The sequence below is a fragment of the Chiloscyllium plagiosum genome, chromosome 6, assembly GCF_004010195.1.
Source record: "Chiloscyllium plagiosum isolate BGI_BamShark_2017 chromosome 6, ASM401019v2, whole genome shotgun sequence".
In the NCBI taxonomy this organism is placed as follows: Eukaryota; Metazoa; Chordata; class Chondrichthyes; order Orectolobiformes; family Hemiscylliidae; genus Chiloscyllium; species Chiloscyllium plagiosum.
The window spans coordinates 111688902-111713395 of NC_057715.1; the positions used below are offsets into that span (position 1 = coordinate 111688902).

Below are 24494 nucleotides of genomic sequence, written 5' to 3' on the forward strand. Positions count from 1 at the left end.
ATCACATATACTCTTGCCTTTTCTGTTGCAACTGACTACCCCTCAGTTACCCTCCAGATGAGCTCGAGTGACTGAAATATTAAACCTGCCTCTACCCTGCTCTCCCCCCAGGATAATCGATGGCCAGGACCTGATGCCTCTGCTACTAGGTGAAGTGCAGCAGTCAGAGCATGAGTTTCTCTTCCACTACTGTAACAGCTATTTAAGTGCAGTTCGCTGGCATCCCAGGCACAGTAAGTCCAATAGTTTCTGGTACTTTAAAGTAGTTAACAGAAGCTTTGAAGTAGGCATGTTAAGGCTGTAACTTATAAAACAGTTTGGTAGTTACAGCAGTTCACACACATGTATCCTTTGCTGGGTCTACAGGTTGGGCTGTTTGGAGTTTGCTGCCTCAGCTCTTTGCACCAGGAGTACTCATTAAGGCACTGGTTTAAATGGTTAAATACAATGGGAGAGGTCACTCAAAGAAGAGTTGTACCTGCTGATCGATTTCAGGTCCAGCTCAACAAGTGTATTTTATTTAATCCTGAAGAGAGAAGACAAACATTAGCTGCACGTAGACGAACAAATAGATTCACTTAAAATTGGTCAACTCATACTCACTAGTTTAGCCTGATAGGAGAAAAGTGAGACTGACTCCACTATTCTTCATGCACTGATCCACCAGTCAAAGAAAAAGCCCAATGCATTTATGTTGGGGTTAGTTAGCTCAGTTGGTGAAATGGATGGTTTGCAATGCAGAGTTACGCCAACAGGGTGGACTTAATTCCCACAGCGGCTGAGATTGCCATGAAGGACTCTGCTCCTCAACCTCTCCCCTCACCTTAAATGTGGTGACCCTCACCTTAAACCACCATCAGTCATCGCTATCTGATGAGAGAGCAGCCACATGGTTCAGTAGGACGATGGTGATTTTAGCCTTTACCTGAGAAGTGCACAGAAGATATGATAAAGAAGCAGGTCATTCAGCCCACCAGTCCATGCTGGTGTTTGTGCTAGACTTACACCTCCTCCCACCTTTCCTCAATCGATCACCATTTAGCTTCTCTCTCTCCTCCCTCCAATCCTTGTCTATATTCACCTTAAAAGCATCTAAAATATTTACTACAACCTCTCTCTCTCTCTCTCTCTCTCTCTCTCTGTGGTAGCGAGTTCCACATTCTCACCATTCTCTGTTTAATGAAGTTTCTTCTGAATTTGCTGTTGGATTTCTTGTTGCCTGTGTGTGTCTGAAATCATGTCTCACAAACTTGATTGAGTATTTTGAAGAAGTAACAAGGAGGATTGATTAGGGCAAAGCGGTAGATGTGATCTATATGGGTTTCAGTAAGGCATTCAACAAGGTTCCCAATGGGAGATTGGTTAACAAGGGTAGATCTCACGGAATACAGGAAGAACTAGCCATTTGGATACAGAACTGGCTCAAAGGTAGAAGACTTTCAGACTGGAGGCCTGTGACCGGTGGAGTGCCACAAGGATCAGTGCTGGGTCCACTACTTTTTGTCATATATATATTTATATAAATGATTTGGATGTGCGCATACGGGGTATAGTTAGTAAGTTTGCAGATGACACCAAAATTGGACACATAGTGGACAGTGAAGAGGGTTACCTCAGATTACAATAGGATCTTGATCAGATGAGCCAATGAGCTGAGAAGTGGCAGATGGAGTTTAATTTAGATAAATGCGAGGTGCTGCATTTTGGGAAAGCAAATCTTAGTAGGACTTATACACTTAATGGTAAGGTCCTAGGGAGTATTGCTGAACAAAGAGACCTTGGAGTGCAGGTTCATAGCTCCTTGAAAGTGGAGTTGCAGCTAGATAGGATAGTGAAGAAGGCGTTTGGTATGTTTTCCTTTATTGGTCAGAGTATTGAGCACAGGAGTTTGGAAGGTCATGTTGCAGCTGTACAGGACATTGGTTAGGCCACTGTTGAAATACTGCGTACAATTCTGGTCTCCTTCCTATTGGAAAGATGTTGTGAAACTTGATAGGATTCAGAAAAAATTTACAAGGATGTAAATTTGAGGATTTGAGCTGTAGGGCGAGGTTAAATAGGCTAGGGCTGTTTTCCCTGGAATGTTGGAGGCTGAGGGGTGACGTTATAGAGGCTTTTAAAATTATGAGGGGCATGGATAGGATAAATAGACAAAGTCTTTTCCCTGGGGTGGGGGAGTCCAGAACTAGAGGGCATAGGTTTAGGGTGAGAGGGGAAAGATATAAAAGAGACCTAAGGGCAACTTTTTGGGCGGCACGCGTATGGAATGAGCTCCAGAGGATGTGGTGGAGGCTGGTACAATTAAAAGGCATCTAGATGGGTATGTGAATAGGAAGGATTTGGAGGGATATGGGCTGGGTGGTGGCAGGTTGGACTAGATTGGGTTGGGATATCTGGTTGGCATGGACGGGTTGGACCAAAGGGTCTGTTTCCATGTTGTACATCTCTATGACTCTATGACTGTATCTGGCATTGATAGCCTCTGGTTATGATTTCTCATTAAAAGTAAACACTCTCTATATCTACTCTACCAAAACATTACAATTTCAATGATCTCTAATAGACCAACACTGGACCTTTTTTTCAAAAAAAATGGATCTAATGGATTTCTTAATCTGTGATCTTTATAAATCTTCCCTCTCCAGTGCTTCGATAGCCATTTTATAATGTGGAAACTAGAACTGCACCCAACACACCAAGTGTGACCTATTTCCATTTCAGAATGTGGACAATACCTTGTTTTCATCACTTCACCAGACAGTATGAAGGCAGTACAGTAAACACTCAGTACCTCACTGGACTGTCAGCCTAGATTATCTGCTCAGGTCTCTGAAATGGAGCTTGAGGCCATGACCTTCTGAGCTGACAGTACGACTAACTGAGCTGCAAATGACAGGAAATAAAACTCAAGAAAAGCAGTAATAAGTCATGACTGACAAGGTAAGGAGAGTATGAATCAAAAATGAAGGAAGTAGTTCGTAAAATCAATGATGGTGGTGGCATTTTGTTAAAGATCGCAACCTCTTGCAGAACATGCCAAGAAATATGAGATATTGAGTGCCAGTGTTATCTTGGGCTCTATGTCACGCTGTAGGGAATTAAGTACTTCACTCATTCTGATCATATTGATGTGTTGCAGCACCTGCCTGTCTATCTAATCCACATCTACAGACAATATGTCCTCTTAATATGCAAAAGTAATTCTGCTGGGGATGATTCTCCATGTGTCCATATGCGACTGACAGGGATACAATACAGCAGTTTTGGGATGAGTGGGTGACTCAAACCACATGCTATCAAATAAAATTTAAAGAGACTACTGCAATAACTGGTCAAAAGAATCTGCTGAATAGATAGGTTTTAAATTTCCATATTCTTCCCATTGCAATAATCAAATTAGATATTTATTTAAAATCTGAAATTTTTAAATGGTACATATTATACATTTTCAAGTTACAGTTACGCTCTCCTTGCTCTCGCACTAAAGGGAATGACTACAGTAGGTCTGATTTGCCTAATCTCCATTCTGAGGGTAAACGTGGTGATTTATTATGGAAACATATTAAAATGGGAACTAAATTCCGTCTGAGTCCCACCCCTTTCATCTGTAAATTATACTTGGTCTTGAGACCCAGTTTTCCATACTAGAGGTAGCTCATATAATATGATGTGTAACACAGTAAAGTATCTACAATGGATAGTATCTCAGCTGAATTCCGACAAAGTAATTCTATCTTCGTGACAGATCATGTTTGTGGGACCATATCAAGTAAAAAGGCAGCAGAAAAAGAGACAGAAACGGAGTTTCCAAAGCAGCAGAGCTTCCTTTTGCTGTTCAGTTTATACCGTAACTTATTCTCATATGAGATAGAAAGAAACTAACTCAATGAGTAGACTTCACACTGCTCAATGTGCTGAAAGATTAGTGGATCTCCTCTTATTACAAGTTCGTTTTTGGGATGTGAACAAAGAACAATACAGCACAGGAACAGACTCTTTGGCTTAGAGGCTGTACCAACACGTGATGACTTTCTAAATTATAAACTTTTTTGCCCCTGTGGGGTCTATATCCCTCTATTCCCTGCCTATTTGTATATCTGTCAAGATGCCTCCTAGACATTACTATTGAATCTGCCCTCACCACCTCCTCTGGCAGCGCATTCCAGGCACTTAGCACCCTCAAATGTCACGAGCAAAGGCAGTATTTACATATAGCCAATCCCTAATTGTCCTTCAGGGGGTGTGTATATCCTTTGGAGCTTGGGTTATCATTCTTTGCAAACAGGAATAGGACCAAAACATGCCAAGCTGATTGCAGATACTACAGGGTGCCCTGCCCTCATTGAATCATACCCCAGTAATAGCCACAAACATCAGGGGTGAGGAAAGGTCTCGGAGGGCTGGGTGAGAGAGAACAAAAATAACTAGCAAGAACTGTTGATCATCTGAATTTAAATCATTTGTTTGAGTATATAGAATTTCAAGAATGAAATTATGCTGCACACTGTGATATAGTGTCATAAAGATGTACAGCCTGTTTGGTCCAACTTGTCCATGCTGATCAGATATCCTAAATTAATGTATTTCCATTTTCCAACACTTGGCCCATATCCCCCTAAACCCTTCCTATTCATATGCCCATCCAGATGCCTTTTAAATATTGTAATTGTACCAGCCTCCACCACTTACTCTGACAGCTCATTCCATTCATGCACCACCCTCTGTGTGAAAGAGTTGCCCTTTAGGTCCCTTTTAAATCTTTCCCCTCTCACCTTAAACCTATGCCCTCTAGTTTTGGACTACCTCACTTGGAGAAAAGACCTTGGCTATTCACCCTATCCATGTCCCTCATGATTTTATAAACCTCTATAAGGTCAGCCCTCAGCCTCTGGTGCTCCAGAGAAAATAGCCCCAGCCTATTCAGCCTCCCACTACAGCTCAAAGCTTCCAACCCTGGCAACACCCTTGTAAATCTTTTCTGAACCCTTTCAGGTTTCACAACATCCTTTCTATATCAGGGAGATCAAAATTGCACGCAGTGTTCCAAAAGTGGCCTAACCAATGTCCAGTACAGCCACAATGTGATCTCCCAACTCCTGTATTCAATACTCTGACCAATAAAGGAAAGCATACCAAACGCCTTCTTCACTATCCTGCCCATCCTGGGACTCCACTTCCAAGAAACTATAAATTTGCTTTCCAAGGTCTCTTTGTTCAACAACACTGCCCAGGACCTCAGCATTAAATGTATAAGTTCTGCCCTGATTTGCCTTTCCAAAATGCAGCATCTCACATTTATCTAAATTAAACTCCATCTGCCACTCCTCGGCTCTTTGGCTCATCTGATCAAGATCCCGTTATACTCTGAGGTAACGTTCTTTGCTGTCCACTACACCTTCAATTTTGGCATAATCTGCAAACTTACTAACTAAAGCTACTATGATCACATCCAAATCATTTATATAAATGACAAAAAGCAATGGATCCAGCACTGATCCTTGCGATACACCTCTAGTCACGGGTCTCCAGTCTGAAAAGCAACCCTCTACCAGCACCATCTGCCTTCTACCTTCAAGCCAGTTCTGTATCGAGATGCTTTCATGTTGTATGGTCTATAATAGTGCAGTGTAACAAATATTGTGTATCTACTGGTGGCTTCTGGGAGATCTGATCTGAACAGTTGGGTGGTCACAATTGTTATGGACCAGGCCAGGCCTCCTCAAAACATATCAAGAAAGTAGCCCTGACCCTAACTTTTCTAGTTGTTTTAAGCAGGTGTAGAGTGGATATTCCAGGAGGGATGCAGTTGGCCCAACCACTTAGTTTTAAACAAAACAGAATTTACTTGCAAGATTACCGAATAAAATGCAAACAAAAGAGAAGAGAATACAGAATAACTTAACCTATCCCAAAACCCAACAGACTATCCCAACTTAATGATGCTGTTCAAAATTCCTGCAACAATCCCCATAAACACTCCTTGACACAGAATTTAAAATCAAACACAGGGCGTTACAGGAGAGCGAGAGAGAGAGATGGCAGAGACATTCAGCATGGAACACCTTCTCCCATGTAGCTGTTTATTTTGGATTTCCAAATAACAACTGACTAGCAGATCTCAACAGCAGACTGCTAAAACCAAACCAAGCCAGACCAGAGAAAAGCCGAGCTGGGAGAACTGGCCACTCCCCTTTCATTGTACAAGTGTTTTTTTTTAAACTTGAAAGCCTTTTGCCTAAGGCAATATCTGTTGGCTGTAATTAAACTAGCCCTAAAAACCCATCTAAGCCAGACACCCCAAAGTCTCTGTGTTTATAAACCCTCTGGAAAAAAATCAAGGGCAATATAACTTTGTTAAAGGAGCAGCATTGTCACGCAATACCTATGTGAACTGGCAAACTTGCCAGCAATAATGATTTATTTAATAATGTTAATATCTCATGTACAATTTATCCCCCTATGTTTATCACAGGTTCCTCTATATGGAAAGCTCACTTCTTCACACCAAACTTCAATCCAGAGGGGTCTCAGGGTTGCTTCGACACACATGTTTGCTTCTGCTATGGAGATTTCATCAATCCTCATGACCCACCTTTGCTCTACGACCTCTTGAGGGACCCATCAGAATCATTCCCACTAACACCCACCTCAGAATCCCAATATCACCAGATTCTGGAAGTGATTAAGGAGGCTGTAAGGAAGCACCAGGAGACTCTGACACCAGTGCCCGATCAGTTATCAATAGGTAATTTGATTTGGAAGCCTTGGCTCCAACCATGCTGCAGCACTGTGTGGAAACGCTGCTACTGTGATAAAGAAAGAAACAGCAGCACAGCACTGGATTGAATAATGGATTAAATACAACTCCCTCATCTGAGGCCTCAGGAAAGATGAGCATTTGGCATGATTGTATTTTTCTTTCCTTCTCTCATCGTTTGTTGTGTACACTCTTTCCTTCCTTTTTTCCTTTCTTTCTTTCAATTTCTTATTTTCTCTTCTCTCTCTTTATCTCACTCTCTCTCTTCCTCTGTCCTTTCTTCCTCTCTCACTTTCTTTCTCTCTCTCCTTTCTATCCTTTTCTATCTCTTTATTTTTCGCTCTCCTTTCTTTCGCTCGCCTCTTTCTTTCTCTGTCACTTTTTTCTTTCTCTTTCTTTCTCTCTCTCTCTCACACACACTCTCACCTCTCTCACACACACATTGTCTCTCTGTCCTTTACAAACACTCTATCTGTCAGACATTTGTTTGGTGTAGTGTACTGGTAGTTGTGCCCTGAGCAAATGGCTCGCTGATATCGAACTGAGAATGATGCACCCATGCGTCACTGAGTGCTATGCCAAAGTTCAGGTTAATGTAGGGTTGAAGAAAATTTTCTCCTAATCTAACCATCCCCCAAATCCAATTTGTAAGTATTTGACATTTTCAAAGATGACAAAATGCTCAGCTCTAAATCTGTCCTTATCTTTCAATCCCTCCATGAGTTTGGCCACTTAGTAGCCATCCTTCTCCAGCTCTATGTAGCACCAAACTCCATCCCCTACACTCTCCCAGCAAAGATGACTTGAGCCTTCATCTGCCTGACTGCTTCTCTCCAAGAATCCCCTCACTGAAGCCTCTGTATTTCTGTTCTCTGCTTCTAAATGCTTTACTCAACGGCTGAACACTTGGCCTCTTCTCCTAATCTCTCCTTTCCTCACCCCGTGACTGTTTTCAATATGTCACCTTTTATGCACCTTGGGACTTTATTTTATGACGGAATGAAGGATACTAAATGTGGTTTATTGACCTTCTTTTATTAATGAGCACAATATTCACAATATTTTAAATAGGAAGATGTCTGACTCCAATTTCAACAGGTGATGCCAAACAGGTTGAGATAATTGTTGACCGATCTATCTGATCTATATTGAGATATGGCCACCGCACTTCAGGCATTGTATGTATACATCACCATATATTAATCATTCCATTGTTATGCAAAAAAAGGGAGTGAAAGACATTTGTCCCTCAATGGTTTACTCGGATCTCGGGTAATAGCTGGGCTTTGACAAGCACTTACCTAATCACCAAGAGGAAAAGCTTGATCTTCTATTTACTTCAGCGTTTGGAGAAGACCAACACACATCAACGTCAGGATGTGCTGCAATAGCAGCAAACTGTATCTCTTTGCCTGAAAGGGGCAGACCGTTATACACAGAGAAGCATCGCAGCAATCTCTATGAATATAACTGACTAATGCCTCATGCACTGCATGGTGTTCCAACACGTCCTGTGATGTACGACAGGAGGTCTGCCACGGTACAAGTTTTGCATGTGTGTGGTGTCCTATAGGAAAAATTGGGATTTCAAAGTGAACTTAAGACTTGAGTATTTATGGGCGCGTTTCATGACTTCAGGTTGTCTCAAAGTGCTTCACCGCCGCAGAGATACCCCTGAAGTGTAGGCGCCGTTGTAATGTAGGAATCAACGGAGTTGCATTAAAAGTAGGGTGAAAAACAAAAATAATCATGGCCACTTAGGATCGTTTGAACCGGTTTCATTTTAAAGGAAGCTATTGAGACATGTTCGAGAAACCAGCAGTCACTCAGTCCTTTCTAATTCTCTAAACATGACTCGGTTGTTAAAATTTATTTAATATGTACTATGTCCTCAGATGTAAAATGTGATTGCTAATGTTGGAATTATAGATATTTTGCAAAGGGGTTTTCAAATAAAAAGGCACGGATACATATGGTTCTTGTGATTTTTCAGTCAGAGGAGGTTAATGATTGAGGGAACCTCCTGTGACTGCACACTTGTCATTCAAAGCTGAAACTTTATTGCTGGAACAGCACAGCAGGTCAGGCAGCATCCAGGGAACAGAAGATTCGACGTTTCGGGCACACGCCCTTCCTCAGGAATGAGCAGAGAGTGTTCAGCAGGAGAAGATAAAAGGTAGGGAGGAGGGACTTGGAGGAGGGGCGTTGGAAATGTGATAGGTGGAAAGAGGTCAAGGTGAGGGTGATAGGTCGGAGTAGGGTGGAGGCGGAGAGTTCAAGAAGAAGACTGCAGGTCAGGAAGGCGGTGCCGGGCTGGAGGGATTCGGCTGAGACAAGGTGGGGGGAGGGGGGATGAAGAAACTGGTGAAGTCCAAGTTCATCCCCTGTGGTTGGAGGGTTCCCAGTCGGAAGATAAGACGCTCCTCCTCCGACCGTCGCGTTGTTGTGGTTTGGCGGTGGATGAGTCCAATGACCTGCATATCCTCGGTGGAGTGGGAGGGGGAGTTGAAATGCTGTGCTACTTGTCATTCAAACCCTTGTAGCAATATAGGAAACATATATAGAGCTGGTATTTCCTGGTTGACTAAACAATATTCAGAGGACTTTAGCTGGGGAATGAGTCCCTGGGCAGCGTGGTGGTGGTGGTGTCAGGGGGTGGGAGGGGGAGGTGGTAGACAGTGTGATCAGGCCACCCTGAACAGGGTTTTCAGTTGTCCTTGCAGAATGTAACTGACAGGTGCTTTGAGTAGAATTGCCACCCAGAGACACCCTGATTGACAGAGATAACATTGGGGGAGTGGGAGTGCTCTCCAAATCAATCCACTGCCCGTGGGAAACCTGCTTTGAAATGGCTAGACATGGCTTCATTACCTGCTTCTATCAGGAGACAGAAGTTGGTTTTAGGATATTGAAAATAATTGCATTCACTTCTGATAGCTGGAAGCTACATCTGTTCATAAGCAATATAGTGAACATGTTCAGTTCTCAACAAACGTTCAGAGACCAACTTGTTATGGATTAGGCCAGACCCCCTCAAAACGTTTCAGGAAGCTAGCCCAGGCCCTAATGTTTCCAGTTGTTTTGGGCAGGTATAGAGTGGATATTCCAGGAGTGATGCAGCTGGTCAAAGCCCTTCGGTTTTAAACAAAACAGAATTTATTTACAGAGTAGGGAACGAAACAAAAAAAAAAAGAGGACAGAATGCAGAATAACTTAATATCTCCGAAAACCCAACAGACTATCCCAACTTAATGATGCTGTTCCAAATTCCTGCAGCAATCCCCATAAACACCTCTTGGCACATAAAGTAAAATCAAACACGGGATCTTACAGGAGAGAGAGAGATATCAGAGAGATTCAGCATGGAACACCTTCCATGTAGCTGTTTCTTTTGGATTCCCAGCCAACAACTGAGCAGTAGCTCTGAATAGCCAGAGTGCTCGAACCAAACCAGACCAGAGAACATCCAAGCTGGGAGAACTAGTCACTCCCCTTACATTGTGCAAGTGTACTTTTTAAACTTAAAAGCTTCTCCAAGTAGATGAATGCAGATAAAATGCAACCTCTCTCTTTACAATTCCTCTGAAAAAGAATCCAAGGACAATCTAACCTTGTTAAAGGAGCAACATCATTTGACCTCCTCCTTTAAAAATATGCACCATCAATAATCAAAGATGGCTACATTCCGTTTAATCTTATACTGATGGCATACTATAACAGAAATACACATCACATTGACAATAATCATGCAAACGTGCACACTACATTCTATTAATTTGCTTTACTCCCGCCACCGAATACTGTTTCTCATCCAAGTCTGGACAGTGCGTTGGAAATCACACTTTCTCATCCTTACACGTGCCCAGTTTTCAAGTTGAATGGCTGTAACAACAAGCTCCACCTAAACAGTCTGGAATTTTCATCCTTAAATTTCTCCACAAACTTCAATGGTCAGTGTGTATGATTCTCTCAGATACTTTACTGGTAACATAAACATTGAAATGTTTCAAAGTCTCCTTTTCAACTGTCGAACATTTCTGCTGATGAATGTTCAACTTCCTGGATAAATACCCAATAGGTCTTTCTAACTTCTTGTTGTCTTCCTGTAACAGCACAGCACCGAAACCCACATCTACCTTGAATGGCTTAGCGTAAATTAGGTATGGCTAATACCAGGGCAGTGGTTAACACAGGTTTCAGGCTGTCAAATGCTTTCTGACAGTCCGCTGTCCACTGAAGCTTCTTGCCTTTCCTTAGCGATTCAGTGAGTGGAGCATCCACACTGCCAAAGTTTGGTCTGAATTTTCAATAAAATCCATTCAATCCCAGGAATCGTAGTACTGCTGTTTTTGTTGATGGTATGGGAAACTCACAAATTACCTTTGTTTTTGCATCCCATGCAGCCATTTATCAATGTCCAATAACGTAGCCAGGAAGGTGACTTGGGCTTTGACAAATCAATTTTAGCTGGGTTTATCCCCAAGCCTGCCTTCCAATGTCAATCGAACAATTCATATAAATGTTGCAAATGTTCCTTCATGTATGACTAAAAATCACCAGGTCATCGATATATATATACGACACAGTTGTGTAATCCGGCAATGACCTTATTGGTTAGTCTCTGAAATGAGGCTGGCACATTTTTCATATGGAACAGCATGACTTTAAACTGATGCAGTTCATTCGGTGTTACAAAAGCCAAAATTGTCTTCGCTCTTTCGGACAAAGGTACCTGCCAGTATCCGTTGAGCAAGTCTAACTTAGAAATATAAGTTGCTTGTCCCACCTTTTCAACACAGTCTTCTAAATGTGCATCAGCCTCTGTAACTACATTGACTTTGCAATAGTCCACACGTAACCATTGGGTACCATTTGGTTTTGGCACATTATCAAAATGTGCCAAATGGGTGAGTTCCAGTCACTGTAACTCACTTTGATTATATCATCTTGGAGCATACATTCAATCTCCTTTTGAACCCAGTCTTATAGGGTTATGCCTATAAGACTGTCGCTTATTCAGAACAGCATCTCCTATATCTACATAGTGCATAATTAGGTTAGTACTTCCCAGCTTATTTCCACATATCTCCCATATATTGCGATAGCAACAACACTTTAAGGTCTGGAAGGCAATTCAATAATTTTTCCCAATTTTTGACAACTCCCTCACTGTCTACTTTAATTTGAGGAATGTCCAATTCAGTGGTTCTTCCCACTGTGTTGTAATAAATAACACGTTCTCCCTCTTGCTTTCCTTCCCTGTCAAAACACCTTTTGAGCATATTCGCATGACACACTCTGTGAGATTTCTTTCCATCTGGAGTCCTTATCAAATAGTTCACTTCATTCAATTTCCCTTCGACTTGATAAGGTCCACGAAACCTTGCTTTTTAAGGATCACATCACTGGAAAGTAACACTGGTACCTTATCCCCGAAAGCAAAACAGTAAGATTTTGGTTTCTTGTCTGCTTCCCATTTCATTGTATGCTGTGATACTTTTAAAAGCTGTCTAACCAACTTCCCCGCTCTATTTAATCATGTCCTAAAATCTGACACATAGTCCAAATGTGTATTCTCTGAATGTTGACTCATCAATTTCTCTTTAATCAATTTCAGTGGTCCTCTCACTTCATGTACAAAACCTAATTCAAATGGACTGAATTTGTTCGATTCATTTGGTGCATCTCTGATCGCAAAAAGCACAAATGGAATTCCCTTATCCCAATCATCCGGATAGTCTTGACTATAAGCCCTCAACATAGTCTTTAATGTCTGATGTCATCTTTGTAGTGCTCCCTGTGATTCTGGGTGGTATGGGGTAGATTTGAATTGTTTTATTCCTAAGCTGTCCATGACTTCCTTCAATAATTTTGATGTGAAGTTTGACCCTTGATCTGATTGTATCTCTGTGGATAGTCTATATTGAATGAAAAATTTTAGTAACTCCTCTATAACCCTTTTAGCTGTGATATTGTGATATTGTGTAATGGAATGACCTCTGGAAATCTAGTGGACACATCCATTATTGTTAACAAATACTGATTCCCAATTTTTGTTTTAGATAGGTGTCTACACAATCAATTAAGACTCTTGTAGAAGGTACTTCAGTTGCAGGATTAAAGGTGTGGGCTTTATTACTGCCTGTAGTTTTCCAATTACCTGACAGGTATGACACACCTGGCAAAATTCAACTACATCCTTGTGCAGTCCAGGCGAGTAAAATGTTTTTGTATTTTAGCTTGAGTTTTTCTCACTCCTAAATGACCTCCTAGTAGTAGTTCATGCGCCACCTGCAACAACTCCTTTCTCTAACCCACTGGCAATATGGCTTGATGAACCTCTGCCCATTTCTCATCTGCCTGAATATGTGATGATCTCCATTTCCTCATTAAGACATCATTTTTAAGATAGTAGCACACTGGGATTCTTTTAGATTCTTCTTCCATGTATGCTTTTTGATACAATTGGTTTAGCTTCTCATCTCTCTGCTCTAACAAGTTAATTTCTCTGAGCTAAAGATGTCTGTTTTGTCATCTATCTGCTCTAACTCAGTTAATTTCTCTGAGCTAAAGATCACTGCTTTGTCATTTGTCTGCTCCTGGTTTGTCTCATAGATTAATCACACAGAGTCTCTGCTAATTCCACTTCAACTTCATTATCTGTACTCTTTGATCTCTCCTGTTTTAACTGGTGACTTTGTGACCTCATTACCACACAGTCAGGAAAGATCCCAGGATATATGTCCTGCAATAGTTCAGTTGTCTGAGTTTCCACTGGCTTTTCAACTACAGCACTTCTACTTATAAACCAGCTATATCATTAGCAAGGACCAAATTGTATTCCTGGAGCTAAGAGTTTGTCCAGTACTCCTACCATGAATTGTCCACTCTTCACTGGACACTCTAACCTAATTCTACATAATTGAGCACTTCTTGTCTCACCATGAATTCCCATTGCTTGCACCTTTTCTGGCAATAGTCCTTCAGAGTTAGATATCTCCTCATCTTTCAACAGCAAAGATTGAGAGGATCCTGTATCTCTTAGTATCCCTTTTCCCGCTGCTCCAGGCCTATGCGAGTAAAGAAGCGCTTCGCAGGAGGCTCCCAAGCACTGATGATGTCACCTAGCCAGGGGACGAAACGTTTGCAACAAAAACTTCCAGCTCGGCGAACAGAACCACAACAACAATGCGAGTAAACTTTACCTTCGAAGGTATATGATTTAAGAAGATCTGGCACTTCTTCCTTAACCAACCTCCAACCAGCTTGTACATTCTGGTGCAGCTTTCTCGCCTCCACTGTGCTTTCTGTTACCACACCAACAAAATTCACTGGCTTATCCTGTTTTCCGACATCTGGCTTCCCCGTGCTTTTCCTAACCCACCAATATTGTGATTTCATGTTGCCTACTTTATTACAGTGAAAACACCAGAGATTTTTAACTTCTCTTTCCCCTTCAAGAGTTTCCTTTTGACCCTGTGGTAAGTTATCCTTATGATCTTCACTGAGATCTACCTTTCCCTTTCCACGTGAGGATTTCTCTTTTCCCCAATTTCTACCGCTCACAGATTGAAATTTATTAGATTAGATTACATTACATTACAGTGTGGAAACAGGCCCTTAGGCCCAACAAGTCCACACCGACCCGCCAAAGCGCAACCCACCCATACCTCTACATTTACCCCTATACTCAACACTACGGGCAATTTAGCATGGCCAATTCACCTGACCTGCACATTTTGGACTGTGGGAGGAAACCGGAGCACCCGGAGGAAACCCACGCAGACACGGGGAGAACGTGCAAACTCCACACAGTCAGTCGCCTGAGGCGGGAATTGAACCCGGGTTTCTGGCGCTGTGAGGCAACAGTGCTAACCACTGTTATATTGGAAGCCAAACTTTGATTTATGAACAGCTCAAGATCATCAGCCATTTCAGCTGCTAACCTTGCCTTTTTAACTCTCTGCTCTTCCACATGAGAGCTCACTACTTAAGGGAGTGAATTTTTGAACTCCTCCAAAATAATCGTCTCAAAGAGTGTCATAGGTTTGCTCTATTTTTAATGCCCTTATCCATCTATCAAAATTACTTTGTTTGATCCCTTCAAACTCAATGTAGATTTGACCAGGGTCCCTTCTTAGATTCCCAAAACGTTGTCTGGAGACTTCTGGCACAAGCTCATATGCAGGGAGATGGCTTTCTTCACTTCCTCATACGCCCAGCTACCTCCTCTGATAGTGATGTGAATGCCTCACTAGCTCTACCTACAAACTTTTGTTTGGATGAACTACACCATCGTGGTCAGTGGCCACCACATTTGTTTAGCCACCTTTTCAAATGAGATGAAAAAGGCTTCTAAATCCTTCTCATCAAATTTAGACAATGCATGAGTATATTTAAACAGATTCTCACCAGGCCTTTGGCTACCTTGGGTTTGGTCAGCCTCACTCTCTTCATCCCTAAGCTTACCTTCAGCCTTCGTCTCCGTCTCTTTCAGCTGACTTTCCTATCTAAGTGTCAGTTTCTGAAGTTCCAACTCCCTCTCTTTCTTCCTTTGCTCTCTCTTCTCTCTCTCTTTATCTTTTTGTTCTGCTAAAGCGATTTATTCTTTTTCTCTTTCCTCCGCTTTTAATCGCAATTCAAACTGCTTCATTTCTTTTGCCCTTGCCTTGTCTTTTGCCTCGAACTCACTCTGCTTTATTTTGAATTGAACCTTAGCCATCTCTAAAGATTCTGATGGTGTTTCCAGCAAATTTAAATGCTGGGCTATTGCTGTAATTATCTCTCCTTTCCTCACGGAAGGAGGCAGCTCCACCTCCAGCCTGTCTGCTAATTCCAGCAGCTTTTCCTCATTCACCTTTTGTAAAGCCCCCAAAATCACTTCTTCCACCTCGAGAAAACTCTTAGTGACTGAAAGAGCCATAACTAAACCAAGCACTGTTTAAACCAACTAAAATCAACACCCAGAATAAAAGGTACTAACGTTTGTGAGAAGATTGTAGCTCGGGTGCTCGTTGCTGTGGTTCTGTCCTTCGTTCTGGTGAGACAACCACTCACCAGAACGAAGGACCCGATACCCAGCATGAGCAAAACTAACGTAGTGTACAAAATCCCATGCAAGGACTGCACAAAACACTATATAGGACAAACAGGAAGACAGCTAACGATCCGCATCCACGAACATCAACTAGCCACGAAACGACACGACCAGCTATCCCTAGTAGCCATACACGCAGACGACAAGCAACATGAATTTGACTGGGACAACACTACCATTATAGGGCAAGCGAAACAAAGAACAGCCAGGGAATTCCTAGAAGCATGGCACTCATCCACAAACTCCATCAACAAACACATCGACCTGGACCCAATATACCGGCCACTACAGCTGAAACTGACAACCGGAAGCGGCAGGGACAGGCCACTATAAATGCCGGAGGAAACACCACAGAAGCGCTTCACAGGAGGCTCCCAAGCACTGAGGATGTCACCTAGACAGGGGACGAAACGTTTGCAACAAAAACTTCCAGCTCGGCAAACAGAACCACAGCAAGGTACTAACACCTACTACCTGTCTTTGAGTCCAGCAACCCTGATGCCAACTTGGAACTTTAAAATAAAATCCTGCAAAGAGATCCCAATCTGTAGGGCGGCACGGTGGCTCAGTGGTTAGCACTGCTGCCTCACAGCACCAGGGTCCCAGGTTCAATTCCAGCCTCAGGTGACTGGCTGTGTGGAGTTTGCACATTGTCTGTGTGGGTTTCCTCTGACTGGAGGTTGGACCAAAGGGCCTGTCTCTGCACTGTAGGGAATCTAATCAGGCCAGAACCCCTCAAAACATTTCAGGAAGGTGGCCCAGATCCTAATATTTCCAGTTGGTTTTGAGCAGGTGTAGAGTGGATATTCCAGGAGGGATGCAGCTGGTCAAAGCCCCTCAGTTTTAAACAAATCAGGTTTTATTTACAGAGTACCAAACGAAACACAAAAGAGAACAGAATACACCTATCTGAAAACCAACAAACTATACCAACTTCATGGTGCTGTTCCATCCCCATAAACACCCCTTGGCATAAAAGGTAAAATCAGACACAGGTTCTTACAGGAGAGAGAGAGAGAGAGATGTCACAGAGATTCAGCATGGAACACCTTCCATGGAGCTGTTTCTTTTGGATTCCCAGACAACAACTGAGCAGCAACTCTGAACAGCCAGACTGCTCAAACCAAACCAAACCAAACCCTGCTCCTCGGATGCTGCCTGACTTGCTGTGCTTTTCCAGCACCACTCTAATCTGAACTCTGGTTTCCAGCATCTGCAATCCTCACTTTTGCCAAACCAGAGAAAAGCTGAGCTGGGAGAACTGGCCACTCCCCTTTCATTGCGCGGGTTTTTTTTTAACGTAAAACTTCTTCAAGTAGGTAAATACAGAAAAAAATTGAACATCTGTCCTTCTGACCCCTCTGAAAAAAACCCCAAGGTCAACCTAACCTTGTTACAGGAGCAGCATCGTCCCAATCTATTCCCTGTTCATTGCTTATGGCATCACGTCAACTAATCAAAGTTGACTTGCCTTTTCTAAGTTAAAACTAAAGCTTGATGGATAACTGTTCCCTCGCAGGGGATACCTGGCAACACCTTCACCAATCAGCACCTTTTTCCCATGCAGCATAAACTGTTGTCCCTGTTGAAATTTGGTATTCATGCATCGGGCCTGATGAGTGCACAATGCAAAGCTTTGATTGCTTTCTATCAGCAGTATTTATATTCCATCATGAAGAAGGGGTAGTTTGGGCACCAAGCGTTAACTCTGTTTCTCTCCTCACTGCTGCTGCCAAACCTGCTGATTTAGTCCAGGACTTTCTGTTCTTATTTCAGATCTCCAGTGTCTGCAGTACTTGGTTTTTGTTATATTCATGGTGTTTAAAACATTTCTGTTCGTATCCTTATAGCTAAAATAATCATTACTCGTCTTAGAAGGATGGCCAGTTTTGTTGATGAAGACAACTTTGAGTGTGATTTTGTTTTAAACCATTGCAAAGGATTCCATAAACTCAAATAAAGGCCAATTGCTGCTGGAAATCTGCAGCAAACAGAGAATTCTGGAGAAACTAAGCAGGTTTGGCAGCGTCTATGGAGAGAGAAAAACAGAGTTAACATTTCCAAGTCTGGTATGACTTTTACTGAACCTGACTCCAAGGTTCTTTGAAAGAAGACTCATACTGGACTCAAAACGTTTGCTTTGTCTTTCCACTGATGCTGCCAGACCGAATAATGTTTTTTTTTCAGCATTCTCTCTGTTCAACCCTTGTTGCAATGCTCACCTTTCAAGATAGTACACATGACCATATTATTCAATCGTAGTCAAACTTATTAAATCACAGCCAAACTAATACATGTGATTACGTTACCCAATCGCACATTCACATCTAGTTGCAGTATGCACTTTATGATTACCAGTAAATGTGCACTGAGTATTCTCCCTTTCAGTCACTCCTGTTGCCCACATTGTCTATTTTCCCTTTCACTATATTCCGAATTGAATTGTCAACAAACTAAATTGACCCTTTATCAATTTCCAAAAAGCTGTCAATCTCAGTCGCCACCCACCTCTGTTTTTATGGGAGGGGGTTCCCAGGGTGGCTGAGAATGTGGTGAAATCCAATCTGCGCTCTCGGTATGGGTCAGTAAATCTTCAAAAAAAAATTCCCTCTTTTTAAATTCCATTTTCTTTGTAATAGATGCCAACACTCTATTTACCTTGCTAATCACTTACTGTACCTGTGTATTAATTTATTTTGAATTGGAGATGGGGTGGACAGAGTCAGAGTCAGAAGTCACACGACACCAGGTTAATAGTCCTAGGAGACAGTAAGGACCGCAGATGCTGGAAAGCAAGGTCAGTAGATGTGATGCTGGAAAAGCACAGCAGGTAAGGCAGCATCTGAGTGCAAGAAAGTGAACATTTGGGCCAAAACTCATCGTCAGAACTGGAATAACTTTCAAATAAACCTGTTGGACTATAATCTGATGTCATGTAAATTCTGACTCTATTTGTAAGGATTAATGTACCAGGCCATTCAAATCTCTCTGTGCCACAATGTCCTGCGATCTCTTTCCATTTAAATAATATTCTGCTTTTCTACTTCCCCTGTCATAACAATCTTATATATTTCTGAAAGATCGTTTTTCATTCTTCTAAACTCCAATGAGTACAGGCCCAGCTTTACTTTATCTCTCCTTATAAAACAATCCTTGCATACCAAGGATCGGCAAGTGAATCTTCTCTGGGCTGCTTCCAATGCCAGTGTATCGTTACCGAGATAAGGGACTAAAGCTTTTCACAGTATTCCAGGTGTTGGTTTAGCCAGTAGCTTATGTAGTTTAGCAAAACTTCCCTACTTTTACAGGAACAAAATTACTGCATTTACTGGAACCTGCATTAAAAACAAAAAATGCTGGAAATCACAGCAGGTAAGGGGGCATCTGTGGAGAGAGAGCAAGTTCACGTTTCGAGTCCAGATGCCAGGGTTAGAGGATTTGAGCTATAGGGAGAGGCTGAACAGGCTGGGGCTGTTTTCCCTGGAGTGTTGGAGGCTGAGGGGTAACCTTATAGAGGTTTACAAAATTATGAGGGGCGTGGATAGGGTAAATAGATAAAGTCTTTTCCCTGGGGTCGAGGAGTCCAGAACTAGAGGGCATAGGTTTAGGGTGAGAGTGGAAAGATATAAAAGAGACCTACGGGGTAACTTTTTCACACAGAGGGTGGTACGTATATGGAATGAGCTGCCAGAGGAAGTGGGTGAGGCTGGTACGATTGCAACATTTAAGATGCATTTTGATGGGTAAATGAATAGAAAGGGTTTGGAGGGATATGGGCCGGGTGCTGGCAGGTGGGACTAGATTAGGTTGGGATATCTGGTCGGCATGGACGGGTTGGACCGAAGGGTCTGTTTCCATGCTGTACATCTCTATGACTCTCTGACTATGACTCTTCATCCTTCCCTTTCTTTGAGCTTTACTTGATATTCTCTATCACCATTATTATGGACCACATCAGACCCCTTCAAAATATTTTAAGAAGGTAGCCTAGACCCTTTTTCTTATTTTAAAGGCAGTGTGTTGTCCAGCTGTGATGCAACTGATCAAACCACTTGACATTAAGCAAAACACAATTTATTTAAACACTGTAGTTAAATACAAACAAGAGAAAGAGGAATTTAGAATAACTTAACTATTGGAAAGCTTAACCGAATAATGGATACAGTACCAATTACTAATTAACTGTTCCAATACAGTAACATCCCATAACCACACCGCTTAGCAAAAAGGTAAATTCAGACACAGACTCTTACATGTAGTCTTCTGATCCAGGAGGCAACATCAAGAGAGATTTCAGAGAATGTCGGAGCTAGGAATCATTTCACTGAAGCTCCGACTCTTCAGGGATCCAAACAGCTTCTGACTCCTGTGGCTAAAAAAAACTGGAAGACTTGTTGCATGAGAACTGGCCAACCCCCTTCCATTGTTGTAGCTTAGACCATCTCCTGTAGTTCCTCTGCCTTTCCAACCTCTCTTCAAAGAAAACCCAGGATGAAATAACCTTTCTAAAGTGAAAGCATTGTCACACCGTCTCCTCTGACCCCTCTCCCCACCCGAGTGGGACTGCCTATCCTTCCCAGTTTGGCAGTTAGACACGCCATTGTTCTGCCACTCTCACAGTTTGATCACACAGTGGCTCAGTGGTTAGCACTGCTGCCTCACAGCGCAGGGACCTGGGTTCTATTCCCACCTCTGTGTCTGTGTGGAGTTTGCACATTCTCCCAGTGTCTGCGTGGGTTTCCTCCAGGTGCTCCAGTTTACTCCCACAGTCCAAAGATGTGCAGGTTAGGTGAATTGGCCATGCTAAATTGCCCACAGTGTTAGGTGCATTAGTCAGAGGGAAATATAGGGGAATGGGTCTGGATGGGTTGCTCTTCAAAGGGTCGGTGTGGACTTGTTGGGCTGAAAGGCCTGTTTCCACACTGTAGGGAATCTAATCTATTCCTCTCACTTAATCTGTTCTCTTATCACCCTTTCTCCTCCAGCACTCCACCACCACATCTGTAGCATAAATGCTGCCTCCTCCATACTTCACATCAGCTCTGATGAAGAGTCACCTAGACTTGAAACATCAGCTTGCTCTCTCTCCATAGATGCTGCATGACCCACTCTTATCTCCAGCATTTACTGTTTTCAGTACAGATTCCAGCATCTGCAGTAATTGACTCCTACTCAGACAATGGTTGATCATTTAGATCTGAGATGAGGAAAAATGTCTTCACTCAGAGAGTTCTGAATCTTTGAATTTGTCCACCCAGAGGGATATGGATCCTCCATTGCTGAGTGTATTCAGGATGAAGATTGATAGAGTTTTCATGCCTTAGGGAATGAAAGGATATGCAGAGTGTCAAGAAAGTGAAGATGAGACCATGGATCATGATCTTATTGAATGGCAGAGAAGGTTGAGGGACGAGATAGCCGGTGCTGACTGATCCTGATGAATTATCATTCCAGCTGAAAGTTAACAACACTTCCAGCTATTCTAGCATCTAAAACTGTGCCAACGATGTTCAGAAATCACAGGGGAAGGGAAAGGGAGGACGGTAAAAGGACACCAGAAACAAAAATGTGATTTAAGAATGCCTTTACCAATTAACACAGACGGAATAAAGGTTAACGCTATCAGCAGATAGTCATTCTAATGAGGTGATGGTTTTTGATGCAAAGAGCTCAAACCATCAGTGCAAACAATACACCAGAGACTACTGTGATTAATGTCCGTGACTTGACTTCCTCGAAGACATGTAGAAGATTGTTAAGGCCAGGAATAGTGGTGACCAGTGCCTCGACTTGCTGCGTATACAGATCATAATGAGTCAACGACGTCTCATCACTCACAGGCTGTGTGCACGTTAAAAATTCATTACACTGCTCAACAAATTCCTTGTTGCGGTCCACTCTTCTCATTCAGAATTGCCAGAAATAACAGCACTGCCCTGTTAAGGCCACAGAGATGAAATTTAAGCCATTAAAGGCATCAGTCTTTTTTTCTGTTTTGGTTTCTAAGACTGATTGAATCACAGGAGGTCACCTCCTCCAGCGCAATACCACTTGGCTTGTCACCAGAATTAATGATGATGACAAAAGTATTTGCATGGGCCATTGTATTAAAGCACTCTGGTTGTAGACTTTCAGCCATTTGTATTGATTTTCCCAGCATTCAGTAATGCAACTGGAATAGGGATACAGAGGCCATTCAGCCCCTTAAGCCTGTTCTAGCATTCAACTGCAAAACAGCTGATTTCTATCTTATTCACCTTCATCCCCCCAGTTCTTAATATCTCAATAACAAAAAATTTGCTGATCTCGGTTTTCACATTTTCTAATGACACCCTTCACCACTCACTGCATCAAGAGCTCTGTTAAAGGAATGAGTTCCAAACTTTCACTATTTATTGTATGAAGAACTGCTTTTTAGAAATCACCGCAACTCCCCCAGCTCCAGTTTTAAGTTTCTTGCCCATTTTTCTGTCTAGTGCTCCCCCATCAGAGCAAATAATTTCTCTCTCCCTCCTCTATCACAGCTATTACAACTGCTGCCAGTGTTACAGAACACTAATGGTTGGGAGAAGAGAATGTTTCCACCAATCCTCTTATCCTTGTTGAATTTAAGGGCCTGTTTGTTAAACTTTGGGAGAGAATTAACAAATAGTGAATCTTATCAAGAGGACTAACAGGTTTGAGTTTATTACACGATAACAGTGGTACCATCAGAAAGGGCAGAGGTTAATGCATTCTCTAACGCTAGACCTTTCAGAATTTTTGCTTTATATAACATCACCTCCTAAGCTTCCAACCCCCAGCATTAGCACTTGTACATATTTCATTTACATTTACAATTAGTACTGTTCCATCTCCCCACTCAAGTGCCTTACTCTCTGCCAGTCTGGAGTTGTTGCAATTCTTGTGGAATGCATTCTCTTCAGACTCAGAAGATTTGTAGATCACAGAGCCATAGAGTCATAGAGGAGTCATACAGCATGGAAACAGACCCTTTGGTCCAACTCGTCCATGCCAATCAGCTTTTCCAAACTGAACTAATCCCACCTGCTTGCATTTGGCCCATATCCCCCTAATAACCTTCCATCCATTGACTCCATCTGTATTGCTCACTGCCTCGGGAAGGCAGCCAACATCATCAAAGACCCTTCCGAAGCTGGTTATACTCCATTCCAACCTCTTCTGTCAGGCAGAAGATACAAAAGGTTAAGCACACAAACCAACAGATTCAAGAACAGCTCCTTCCCCGCTGTTAATGGACTTCTGAATGGACCTCTCCAATTTTAAACTTAATGTTGATCTCGCTCTTTGTGCACCATCTCTGCAGCTGTAACATTGTATTCCTCGCTCTGTTCTATTGCATGGTATGATCTGCCTGTACTGCATGCAGGACAAAGCTTTTCATGTGCATGTAACAATAATAAATCAAACCAATTCAAATCAAATCAAATCAGAAAGGTGATGCTGATCTGGTACAAGACTCTTGTTAGAACTCAGCTGGTGTATTGTGTTCAGTTCTGGGAATAATATTTGGGAAAGATGTGAATGCATTGGAGGCAGTGCAGAACGAGTTCATAAAAATAATTGCCAGGGTGAGGAATTTCAGTAATGGGGATAAAATTGAAGAACTTTGGACTGTTTTCTTTGAAGAAAAGAAGGCTGAGAGGTGAACTGATGCAAACTCATGAGTGGGCTGATGGAGTAGATGGACAGCATTTGTTCTCATCTGTAAAATGGAACAAGAGTAAAAGACCTAGATTTAAAGTGACCTGCAAAAGAAGCAAGGATGAAGTGAGGTAAATCTTTTACGGTCCACGAGTAGTGAGGATGTGGAATGCACTTCCTAGAAGCGTGGTAGAGGAAGGTTCAATTGAGGTATTTATGAGGGCAATTGGTGATTATTGAGTAAAAAATAATGTGCAAATCTATATGGAAAGAGCAGGAGATTGGCACCAGGTAATGTGCTCATTCAAAGAGCCGGTGTGAGCACAGTGGGCTGAATAGCCTCTACCTGTGCCGTAGCAATCCTGTGATCCTGTGAAGTATCTTTCCAGTCTTGCAAAGTCAACTTTTTGGTAGGATAAGGAGTTCAGTCTTCAATTTTGTCTTGAATTTGTGCTAAGATTTATTAGACAAGGTGTGACAGGGGCATTCCAAGCTTTAAGGCCTTTTGTTATAATGCTTGGAATATTTACAATCCTGTGGATGAATGTGTCACGCAAATAGATATAATTAGAGTATGAAGCAATGGCTATAGGGTGACCAAGGAGGAGAGCTGAATATCCAGGAATATTCAGTTTTTAGGAAGGACAGACAGAAACAAAAGGAGATGAAATTATATTGCTAGTTTAAGAGAAAATTATGCAATAATGAAGAAGGGTATTAGCTCCAATACAATAAAATTTGTATGAGTAGAGCTTTAGAAACACCAAGGGGCCAGAAACAATAGTGGTGTTGTATTTGGTAGCATTGACAAAGGCATTAAGTATTAAAACAGAGATGCAAGCAATAAAGGTACAGCTGTAGTCATAGAAACCTTGATCTCCATATAGTTTGGGAAAATTACATCAGTAATACCCTAGAGGGGGAATCCCCAGAGTGCTGACAAAATGATTTTCTGGATCAATACATTGAAAAACC

The 24494-nt window shown here is 42.1% G+C and overlaps 1 protein-coding gene across 3 annotated transcripts in view; it reads left to right on the forward strand.

Moving 5' to 3' along the window:
- Window positions 1-6981, forward strand: part of sts (steroid sulfatase (microsomal), isozyme S) — a 68000-nt gene extending 61019 nt beyond the window's left edge. For all 3 annotated transcript variants that reach the window (XM_043692408.1, XM_043692406.1, XM_043692407.1), the window contains exons 9-10: window positions 112-233; window positions 6473-6981. In XM_043692408.1, coding sequence (XP_043548343.1) covers window positions 112-233; window positions 6473-6846 — 496 coding nt within the window. In that variant the 3' untranslated portion in view covers window positions 6847-6981. The remainder of the gene's footprint in view (window positions 1-111; window positions 234-6472) is intronic.
- The last annotated feature ends 17513 nt before the right edge of the window (window positions 6982-24494 follow it).